The sequence below is a fragment of the Ranitomeya imitator genome, chromosome 2 (genome assembly GCF_032444005.1).
Source record: "Ranitomeya imitator isolate aRanImi1 chromosome 2, aRanImi1.pri, whole genome shotgun sequence".
Lineage (NCBI taxonomy): Eukaryota > Metazoa > Chordata > Amphibia > Anura > Dendrobatidae > Ranitomeya > Ranitomeya imitator.
This window is the reverse complement of record NC_091283.1, coordinates 424,630,729-424,642,786: the sequence shown is the minus strand read 5'-3', so window position 1 is coordinate 424,642,786 and position 12,058 is coordinate 424,630,729. Positions and strand designations below refer to the sequence as shown.

Sequence of the window (12,058 nt, the reverse complement as noted above, 5' to 3'; positions counted from 1 at the left end):
TTGGTAGCAATGCGCCTTTGAAAAAGCACTGAGAGGGCTGACATCTGGCTCTTAAGCGAGCCCAGGGACAGCCTGGCCTCCAGACCCGATTGGAGAAAACCAAGTACTTTGGGGAGGGAATAAGGGAATGGGGTCTGGCCACGAGATTCGCACCAGGTAAAGAAAGCTTCCCAGGTACGATAATAAATCTTGGCAGAGGCTGGCTTCCGTTCCCTGATCATGGTCCTAAAGATGTCTGGCGAGAGCCCTGCCTGGGTTAGAAACCAGGTTTCAAGGGCCACGCCGTCAAATTGAGGGCCCCTGAGTTCTGGTGGTAGAACGGGCCTTGTGATAGAAGATACGGGCGGTCGGGGAGGCGCCAGGGGGCGTCTGCTGTAAGTTGTACTATGTCGGCATACCATGTACGTCTGGGCCAGTCCGGAGCGATTAGGATGGTTGGGACTCCCTCTTGCTTGTACCGAAGCTGGAACTGGGTCCAGTCCTGAACCAGAGTGTCTGCTCCGAGCGACCGCAGATCGTGTGTTCTGGCCATGAAGTTGGAGACCTTGGCATTGAAGTGGGATGCCATTAGGTCCACATCCAGGGTCCCCCAGCGATGGCAGATCTGGCGAAAAATTTCGGGATGGAGAGACCACTCTCCCGATTCTACTCCTTGTCGGCTGAGGAAGTCTGCTTTCCAGTTGTCCACACTCGGAATGTGGACCGCCGAAATAACCGACCCTGTGTCCTCCGCCCAGTGGAGGATGTGTGACACCTCTCGCATCGCCTGGGTACTGCGGGTCCTCCCTTGGTGATTCACATATGCCACAGCCGTGGCATTGTTTGTCTGTATTCTGATGTGAGAGTCTTCCAGTAAGTGATGGAAGGCCCTCAATGCCAGGAGGATGGGACGAATTTCCAGGATGTTGATGGGCATGGCTGCTTCCTCCGGGGACCACTTGCCCTGTGGTATAGGTGCACTGCTCCCCAACCCGTCAGGCTCGCATCAGTGGTCAGAACGTTCCATTGACCTGTGAGAAAGGATTTCCCCTTTGCTAGCGAGGTTGGCTTGAGCCACCAGTGCAGGGACCTCCTGGTTGATGACGTTAGCTGGAACTCCCTGTCGAGAGAAAGAGGATTCCTGTCCCAGGACTTGAGAATGGCTAGTTGGAGAGGCCTGAGGTGAAACTGGGCCAAATGGGACCGCTTCTATTGCTGCCCCGATCCTGCCAAGCACTCATGGCAAACCGGAGAGATCGAGGGGGTTTGCGGAGGAGGATGTGAACTCCTAGGCGGAGAGCTAGTGCCTTGTCATTGGGAAGGAGCACTAGATCCCTGGAGATGTTAAATAGCATTCCCAGGAAGGTCAGAGACTGACTCGGGGATGGTGATGGCTTTTGTAGGTTGACCAACCAGCCCATGCGACTCAGTGTCGGTTGTGACAGACGCTGAGCTCGCAGTCCTTGAAGGTGGGAGCCTTGATGAGTAGATCGTCCAGGTATGGAACGACTACTATGCCTCTGGAGTGCAGGACGACCATGGTGGCTGCCATGACTTTGGTAAACACTCTGGGACCCGTGGCGAGTCCGAACGGGAGAGCCACGAACTGGTAGTGGTCCTGGTCGATTGCGAACCTGAGAAATCTCTGATGGCCGGGTGCAATCGGTATATGCAGGTATGCGTCTTGTATGTCTATGGAGGCGAGATATTCTCCCTTCTCCATGGACGCAATGATGGACCGAAGGGACTCCATGCGGAAGTGACGGACCCGTACATATTTGTTGAGCTGTTTTAGGTCCAGTATGGGCCGTACGCTGCCTCCTTTCTTGGGAACTACGAATAGATTGGAGTAGAACCCTCGGAAGCGCTCGGCCGTGGGGACCGGTACTATGACTCCTGCTTGAAGAAGCAAGGAGACCGCTTGGTGGAAGGCACGAGCCTTGGCTGGTGGTTTTGGGGGGACAGAGAGGAAAAATCGGTCCGGTGGGCTGGAGGTGAACTCTATCTTGTATCCAGAAGACAATAGTTCCCTGACCCACCTGTCTTCTGTAATAGGCAGCCAGACTTGATGAAAGAGCAAAAGTTGGCCGCCTACGGATGTGGTGTCTTCCAGAGTCCGTGAATCACGATGAGGAGAAAGTCTGAGATTTTCCTCCTCTGGGCTTAGACTGGCCTGCTTTTGACTGCCAGGTCTTGTCCGACCTTTGCGTCGATCGTGAGTTGTCCCTGCGTGGGGAATGGTTACGATTTTGTGCTGGACGCGAGACGGACCAGCCCGAGGAGTTCCGAAAGGATCGGAATCGAGTTTGGTTACGCTTCTTGTAAGTGCGTTTAGGTTTCAGTTGGGGAAGAGAGGTACTCTTACCCCCGGTGGTATTGGATATCATCATGTCCAACTGTTCACAGAAAAGTCACCCACTGAGGTAGGGGAGGTGCGTCAGGGACTTGAGGCTGCGTTCGCTTTCCATTCCCGCAGCCAGAGGATACGCTGAATTGTGATGGTGTTTGATGCTATCCCCGCTACACCCCTTGCTGAATTCAGAGCTGCATGAAGCATGTAATCTTCTACAACTGCTATTTGAACCACTTGGTCTGACAGCTCAGGAGCGGATGCTTGGAGGCTAGCTTGTAAATTTTTGGCCCAGGCCAGAATGGCCTTGGCAGCCCAAACTGAATTGAACCCAGGAGCCAGGGATGCCCCTGCAGCCTCGAAAATTGAACGAGCCATGCGTTCTACCTGCCGGTCTGCTACGTCCGAGGGTTGAGCTATCTGGCAGTGAAAGGAGGGACTGTGCTGCTAGCCTAGAGACTGGGGGGATCCACTTCGGGTGGATCTGTCCATTCCCTGGTGTCCTTCTGTGGGAAGGGGTACCTTGCCTCCAGATATTTGCGATTAGCGAAATTTTTTCTCAGGCTGTGAGAGCTGCTTTTTAAGGATCGCCTTAAACTCTGGGTGGTTAGAGAAAACCTTAGGCGGCTTCAGAGCTCCTTCAAAGGAAATCTTGTGGCGGATCAGAAATGTCCAGCACCCGATGGATGGAAAAGATTATGTCCTCAACTAGCGCTGTATTGCTAGGGGGGATTGGGATCAGGGACCTCTCCGTTTCCTTGTCTGCGTCGGAGTCACAGATGCCTTCCAAATCCTGTGTATCACTGAGGCGTCCCCTGCTGGGTGAGCTGGGGCGGAGGCCTTCTCTGGTCAGGGATTGTGGAGATCTGCATCTTCTGCCCCTGGAAGGGGACGGTCTAGATGACCTGGAAGTACGGTGCCTCTCCCTTGAAGTGGATGATCGTGTGCTATGGGATGACGCAGATGGACTTGACCTATGGGTCCGCTTGCATCTTGTCCTAGACGTGGATGTGCCAGGGTCATCCTGTCCCTGAGTCAAGCTCTCCATTTGCTGGTAACAATCATAGCCGAGGAATGACTCTGCAGAGCCTGAAGCAATGTGGAGGTTAGGTTATCTATAGACTGCGTCATAGATTGCGACATCTGAGTGACCCATTCCGGCGTGGCATTAGACACCGAAGCATTGGCAGAGGCTTCTTGGGGCTCTGACACAGTAGTCTGGATGCAATCCTGGCAGTTGCGGTACGTGCTGCCACTGGGGAGAGCGGTCCTGCAGGCTGTGCAGAATGCCTAATAGCAGTACTGCCTGGTTCTCTTGGACCTTGAGCCTGGCATAGTAAACAGAGTGCAGAAGGGCTGGCTATGCAGAGGACCCTACAGGGGTGGCTATGCAGAGCAACCTATAGGGGAGCCTTATAGGGAATATGGATTCACAGCCGAGTAAAAAACCCAGCTGTGATCTTACCCCACCAGTTTTGCCCCTGGGTCCAGCGCCGAAGATCCACAGTCCTGTGCCCCCCGAAGACTGGCTGGCCTGGTCCTGCTGACCGGGAGATGCAGGGATAATCCTTGTCCTGCAGCAGAAATGGCCGCCGAGAAGAGGAAGGGGGAGAAGGGGGCGGAGAGCTGAAAAAGGGCGGCAGAGCTGTGTAAAAAATGCGCCCTTTCTGTCTCGATCCGCCCCCTCTATGGCACTGTAGTGTCATATTTGTCATCTGGGGGGCGGGCCGGGGGGGCAGAGAGGAGGTGGCGGCTTCAGCTAGGCCGAAGCCACGGCCTAAATTAGATGCCTGATGCCCAGAAAGGCTCCAGGCCGGTGCGGAAGTCCAGGAGGGGGTCGGATCTGAACCGGACCTCCCCCCCCCCCCCCCCCCTCCGGATTTAATATCGGGATAGCAGTGGGGTTATAAGCGAAAGGGGGGGGCCCTGTGAGGGGTTCCCCTGAGGTGCTGCCGCAGAGACAGGGGCGCAGGGAGCCCTGTGTCTCAGATGTGCCATGCCTGCCTGCACTTCCCCCGGCCCCGACAGGAGCCCGCAGCTGGGCAGGGGTCCCTGGATGCAGCCGCAGTATGCTGGCCCAAGCTGCTGGGAGCTGCAGGGTGCTGCCTGTAGAGGCCCTACCTGAGGCGTCTCAACCTAATGCCCCCAGAGGGGGATTAGGGAGGGTGCTGCTGTCACCATCAGGGGGCTTTATCCTAGCCTCGACCTCAACCCAGAAACCAAAAGGAATTGGGGAAGGAGGGGGGTCTCGACTTCAAACCAGCACCTGAGGGACTGGGGAAGGAGCAACATGGGGAATAGCCATCTCGACTTCAACCGGGCACCCCGTAATAGGGGGCCGAGGAAAGAGCCATGCCAGGAGTCTCGCAGGAGACCCACTTTTCTTCACCTGTAATCCCGTTGGAAAAAACGGAGTAAAAATTTTTTTTTTAGGTGTGCCTTTTATGCGACACTAAGCAAAAACTGGAGAAGGCTGACGCCGGGTGTATACTGCAGAGGAGGAGCCACAGTTAATCTTTTTCAGATTATGCATAGTGTCGCCTCCTAGTGGACAGCAGCATAACACATGGTCCTGCGTCCCCCAATGAGACGACCGAGTAAAAACCCGACATGGTCAGTGCAGATCTCCTAGGATCACTGGGGCCCTTCCTGCTTCCGAAAAGATCTAGGAAGTAGTGGAAGAGGGGTGAAGGAAACTGGTACCATGGAAGAACCAGAGAATGCACTGCGATGGCTTTTGGACCTGGAGGCCGAACCATGAACTTAGAGTACATTGGCGTTCAGTCTGGATGCCATCCGACCTACATCTGGAGTGCTCCAGAGAAGACGGATCTGATGGAAGACTTCTGGGTGAAGTTCCCACTCACATGAGGCGGGACCCTGACGGTGTCTACTGCCCAGAGTTCTACACCCGAGATGTGTATTGCTGAGATCACCAGATGATAGATCGTGGTCCAACAGAGAATGTGAGGTACCTCGGCCATGACACCCGACCGTGGGTACCTGCTAGATGATTGACGTATAGCACAGGCGTGGGATTGTCCGATTGAATCGGATGGGGTGACCCGTCAGAAGGCAGTGGACCTGCTGTAGAACTAACTGTACCGTTTGGATCCCCAGAACAATGATCAGAAGAAGAGGACTGGCATCAGTAGTCACTAATAACTGGGAGAAAGGATCTTCCCTGGATAAGGAAGGAACTCAGAGACTACCCTCTGAAAGCCTGATTGACCTGCAGAAAACAAGAGGAGCGAAGGAAACCACTTCCATTGTCGTCACCAATTTTCCTCAGAACACTCTTAGCAAATCGAATGGAATGAGGGGATGAGTGAGCAAGTGCGTGAGCTCCCTGTTGAAGGGCCACAGCCTTGTCTCAAGGGAGACTCACAAAACTTCTGGAAGATTCCAGGATCATCCTCAAAAAGGGTATCCTGCTGGGCTGGAAATGAGGAAAAAACTTTAAGTTTAACTGCCAGCCCAGGAGAGAGAGGGTATCGCAAGAGATATAGACGACTCAGCGCCGGGCTGAAGGAGCAGCTAGAAAGTCGACCAGGTAGGGCAGGATGACCGTGCCTCTAGGCAAGAGGAACATGACAGCCCCATAACCCTTGCGAACACTCTGGGTGCGGTAGCAAGGCCGAAGGACAAGGTCGTGATTTGAAAATGCTGTTCGCGAAAGGGAAATCTAAGGAATTTTGAAGAGGGAATCTGAAGGTAAGCACCCGAATGGCGGTGGAAGCCAGAAACTCCCCCTTTTTCCATTGAAGTAATGGCTGAGCAGGGGAACTCCATCCGAAGAAGGGGGACCTTGTCAAGCTTGGTAGAAGTTTGTGGTTTAGGATCGGCCTTACTTTTCGGTCCCCATTTTGGAACCAAGATCCCTTAGATCTAGACCGTCCTGGACAACTGATCCACTGCTGGTTGGGTCTATAGGAAATCAAAATAGTTAAGGTTTCTGACCAAGAGACCATTGCTTTAGCAACACATGCGGTGGCTAAGGGAGGATAGAGCGCTGAACTGGAGGCCGCAAGACGCAACGAACTAGAATTGTTATCCGACAGTCGATTGTATTTTTAATTGATGATCCATCGGGTAGGGATACTGGTAGGTATACCACAGGAGATTCTACCCGGTAATATGCCAAGTGGAAGAATGCGCGGCTGCATGCAGAACGTCAGGAAAAACCGTCTTACTATCGCCGCTCTCTTTTGACTGTGCGGAGTTAAAGTGATGAACCCTCCCTAAATCAAGCCATTACTCCTAGTGAAATAGAACTAACTATTCAGCACCTGAAAATTAATAAAAAACCAGGTCCCGACGGATTTACGGCCCTCAATTATAAAAAAATACGCATCGGTACTAATTCCCCACCTTACTAACTACTTTAACTCTTTAAGGGATGGTAACAAATCAGGAGGAGCCTCTTTAATGGCCGCTATATCCATGATACCAAAACCCAACTCAGACCACTTACTCTGGTCTAATTATAGACCAATATCCCTTATTAACGTAGACCTTAAAATACTAGCTAAAATTCTATCTCAGCGGTTGAACTCAGGTTTGGGAACTCTAATACATATAGATCAAATAGGCTTTGTTCCTTGTAGACAAGCCTCAGACAACATACGGAGGGACTCCCTCCTGCTGCACCTCTGCAAACAGCGCAACATATCAAGCTTGTTACTACCAACACACAGAATGAGCAATGGACGGCACTAGAGAAGCACAAATCAATATGGACATACATTCCTTAAAGAACATCCGAAAAATACGCAGGTGGCACGAATGTTCTGGGTATATGGTGCTCAGCACTGATAGGCAATCCAGAGTAAATACGATGAAACAAGAAAAGAAAACAGTGCGGCACTCACCCTTATTATTTGAAGCTGTGAAATCGTGCTCTTTATTGGAGAAAAATGTATAAAACATCTATCAGGACATCAGGTCAGCAAGAGGGTGCGGAGGTGGAGTGTGGACGACGGCCGTTTCGCACGGTATGTGCTTCAACGGGTCCAGTTCAATAAGGGTGAGTGCCGCACTGTTTTCTTTTCTTGTTTCATCAAGCTTGTTACTGTCACTGGATATTAAAGCCTTTGATTCCATTTCTTGGCCTTATCTGTTTGCGGTCGTGCGGAAGTGGAAGTTCCCCGATCACTTTCTTTCTTGGATTCACGCTCTTTACAGCTCCCCATCCGCTTATGTAGGCTACAACGGCTTTTCTTCTGCGCTTTTCCCCATTAGTAGAGGCACTCGGCAAGAATGCCCTCTTTCGCCCTTATTATTCCTTTTGGCATTCGAACCATTAGCTATTCATCTTCGCCTCAACTCTAATATACAGGGTGTAAAAATAGCGTCAGTTTCTCACAAGCTCTTTTTGTTTGCAGATGACATGCTACTTCTTCTATCAACCCCTCAGACATCCTTGCCGGCCCTACTTCAAACCCTTAGTAATTTTGAATCTATCTCCGGTCTACAGGTTAATCTTTCAAAATCTTATACCATGAATATATCCCTCCCTTCACCTATTGTTTCACAGCTCCAACACAACTTTCCATTTCAATGGGCCACTAACCACCTGGGCTACCTAGGGGTGAAACTGACTGCCAGTTTAGACTCCCTTTATGCAGCCAATTATCCTCACATGCTCCGCAAACTCCGTCTACTACTTCAGTCATGGGAGAAGCTACATCTCTCCTGGCTCGGCCGGGCACGTGCACTAAAGATGACCATTCTCCCCAAATTACTTTACTTATTTTGTGTCTTGCCAGTCCCTGTCCCTTCACACTACCTCAAAATAGCCCAACGATTAGTGGATGCTTTTGTTTGGAGGGGTGGCCTCCGCAGGGTTAATAGAGCTACCCTCTACCGTGACAGTTTGAAAGGAGGCTTGGGAGTTCCCAATCTTTCTAAATATTACCATGCAGCCCAATTGGGGCAACTGACCCTATATCATGCCTACTCCGAACCCCCACTGTGGCTATCTCTAGAGGCCCCTGAATTTCACTCAGGTACCCTCCACACACTACTATGGATTCTCCCAGCCCAGCGTAAACACATCTCAAATTCTATTATAACGCACTCTTTTAGGATTTGGGACTTGTTGAAATATTCCTTGCAGCTTATCTCACCATTTTTACCCATCACCCCCCATTGGGGCAATCTCCAGTTTCCCCAGTCATGGAATCCCTTAGGAACTTTCGTTTATGGGTCACTGCAGGGATAACCAGAGTTCACCATCTTTTTAACATTGACGGGATTATTCCATTCTCGGTCCTGAGTGAAAAATATAATTTCCCCCCTGGAGAGGTATTTCGCTATCTACAACTTAAAAACTTTGTCAGCTCGTTACTAAAAAATTCTACCCCTCCCTACTCCTTTACTCCCTTCGAACAAAAATGCTGTCAAAACTCACACGCTCCAGGTACTATATATCTCCTCTACTCGCATATCAACTCCTCTCATAGGAGCTGCTTAAAATATACTTCTCGCTGGGAGTCCTATATTGGTTCCACCTTGACAGATTCAGAGTGGTCCCAAATTTGGTCATCCTCTACTGGAGGAATATTAAATACCCTTATGCTGGAAACTAACTATAAGGTGTTAACCCGATGGTACCTGACCCCAGCCAGAGTGGCTAAGGCAGTCGCTAACTACTCTCCAAATTGCTGTAGAGGGTGCAACTCTGCAGGAGATATGTTCCATACATGGTGGCTAGCCCGATTGTACGTAGATTTTGGATCAGAATCTACCATTTAGTTTCCTCTATAACAAATATAAACCTTAAAAAAAAACCTTGGGAGGCCTCACTAAACAAACGCATCCCCAACATCCTTAAACACACTCAAACCCTCATTGCATTCATATTCCTGGCAGCCAAACAAACCATAGCTTTGGCATGGAAAAAAACAAATTTAGATTTGGCTGCGGTTAAAACACGCCTTTCTTGGTATATGATCAACGAAAAATTATCTGCCATACTTATAGATAAAGTCGGTAAATTTGAGAAAATATGGCTTCCCTGGGCGGAGTACAACCACACCCCCTTTGCCACACCTGTATATCGTCTAACCAACCCAGATCCCCCTGATTCTGATTGAATCATTAACGATAATTGGACACAACATACCCCCTCCTCGGGCTTCCCTCCTCCCCTCCCTTGCCTCCTACCCTGTTAGTTTGTCTGTTTGTCAACCGTTTACTTGCTCTCTTATGCATACTGCAAATACAGCTCTGTATTGTGATTTGCTATCACCTTATTTGTAAAACATAAACTTTCAATAAAAAATTTATTGTTCAAAAAAAAAAATTATGAACCCTTGATCCACCATCCTCTTAACAGGGAAGTGGAAAGGGATCGTCCGGCTCTGTACATCCACAGAGTTAAGGTCCCTGGTTGGACAGGGCTGGTTGTCCGGCGTTAGACCTGGCTGTAGAAGAGGATACATGGAGGCGACACTCCATGTGCTCGTCTATTGCTGGTGTGGGGAGATTGGTGTCCTTTAAAAGGACCTGTCGCCCTTAAAAATCAGACCAGGCATGGCATCTCATGTCTTAGGGAGGGAGCAACCCGCGTGTTTGCATATTGCCTGAAAAAGGATACCGCGCTTGCAGAGGCTTCTGTCCAATGAATCGCTTATCCGGACGCTCCCTGTCCGGGTAAATGGCAGATGCTCTGCGAGGGAGTTTAGTTTCCTCATGAGGGACACTGATCTAGAGTAGAACCGAAGTCCTCGTCAATCTACAGAGATTGGTTGATGATATCAATAGGCGAATCCATCCTTTCCTGAAGTTCTGTTGAGTCCAGAACCAAGGCAATCTCCGATCCATATTCAGAGACTTGTTCTCAGCAAATCATTGGTGAGGGATCAGGGAATGAAACTTCCGTTTTCTAGGCGCGTGTACGTTTCTAGACGCCTGTACGTTTCTAGAATACTTGCGGCCCCTGCTAGCTGATGGCTTTAAGAGCAGGGAATACTGTCCTTCCGAAGGTTGGACACTTTATTTGGGCTACCTCACTGTAAGAGGACCTCTTCCTGATGGTTACAGCAAGGGTTTAGCCGTTTCATCGGCCATGTTAACTTGGTGGATTTGTTACACCATCCAGGAGTCCTTCTGTGTAAAATGTCAGCCTATCTCCCTGTCTATCGAGGTTTCTTGGATTCTAGGCACCAGGCGTCGGTACAGCACGACTGCAAGCTTGGTTCGTCCAGTCCGAATGCATTCTTGAAGCACTATAATTCCCAGACTTTCACAGATGTGAGTCTGGGCAGGCGGACTCTGCAGGCCGCGGTGTCGCACTTTTATTTAGCGGTTACACAAGGCCTGATCTGATGTTGTCCCCACCCAGGGACTGCTCTGTGTCCCCCAATGAGGCGTAGGAGAAATAGGGATTTTTTGTGTACTCACCGTAAAATCCTTTTCTCCGAGCCATTCATTGGGGGACACCGCTCCCACCCTGTTATTAGCTTGTGCTTGTTTTATAATTTGACATGCTATACTCTCATATATATAATGTTGTGACATGCTATACGCTCATATGTTGTTATTGATCTCCTACTGCTTTTGCACCGAACTGGTTAGCTGAGAGCCAGCAGGAGGGTGTATGCTGCAGTGGAGGAGCTAACTTTCTTTGTATCACTTAGTGTCAGCCTCCTAGTGGCAGCAACATACACCCACGGTCTGTGTCCCCCAATGATTGGCTCGGAGAAAAGGATTTTTTCGGTGAGGACACAAAAATCCCTATATTTCTCTTCATGTTTTAAATTGGAAAACAGTGTGCAATGTTCCCAGAAGAAAGAAAAAACTAGTATACAGATTTTGTGATTAACTCATGTTTTTTGAACACACTGCTATTATTTTGAACACTACTGTACTCCCTCACACTCATCCATGCTTCATTCTACTCTTTAGTTGCCTGTGAAGAAATCTGGCGATGGGAGGAAGGTGACGTTCTATGAGCCTGGCTCTGGAGAGGACATGACTATCAGTAAGTTCTGGACATGTGATGAATAATCAGGACTGCAGAAGTGCAGTTTTGTAAGTATTGTTCTTGCCTGTTTACGTGATGAGCGTCTATTATATTTTTTTGCAGACAAAGATGATGAGTTTCGGATGCCGTATCACAGTCATCAGCAGCTGCCGGCTGGGATCCTACCCATGGTACCTGAAGTGGCGCAAGCTGTGGGCGCCAATCAGGGACTTCACACCAAAGAGTTTAACAGGGTGGCCCCTAACCCGGCTGTTGCCACCGTGACGGCCATGATTGCACGAGAGCTGCTGTATGGCGGCACCTCCCCCACCGCAGACACCATCTTGAAGAATAACAACAACACGTCTGCACATGTACTGCACAGCCCACAGACCCGACCTTCCGAGCAGCTGCAGTACCTTTCCATCGTACAAGGGATTGAGGTAACTGCCCCACATTGCCCAAGTACTAAAGATGCTACATATTTACTTTAGACACTTAGTTGGTTATGTTACTATAGAAAGTTCACCACCAGCACTCAGAAAAAGGATGCACGCTCAAGAGTCCGAGGATCCAATCAGACCCATAATAGCATAAAAAGAAAAAAGAGCAGCGTCCATACCAGGTGAAGTCGTGTCCAAAGAGGTCTTTATTCAGCCATACAAAGAGATACAACGTTTCGGCCGGGTTGGCCTTTGTCAAGTATACAAAACATCCACAGTGGCCATCTTAAATAGTGTGGAACCAATGAAGGAACCAAT

General features: G+C 49.8%; 1 protein-coding gene across 2 annotated transcripts in view; it reads left to right on the top strand.

Annotated features, from left to right (window-relative positions):
- The window catches only part of STAU1 (staufen double-stranded RNA binding protein 1), a 68,445-nt gene that overhangs the window by 51,258 nt on the left and 5,129 nt on the right, over positions 1–12,058 (top strand). For both annotated transcript variants that reach the window (XM_069750822.1, XM_069750823.1), the window contains exons 12-13: positions 11,240–11,315; positions 11,421–11,740. In XM_069750822.1, the coding sequence (XP_069606923.1) occupies positions 11,240–11,315; positions 11,421–11,740 (396 nt within the window). The remainder of the gene's footprint in view (positions 1–11,239; positions 11,316–11,420; positions 11,741–12,058) is intronic.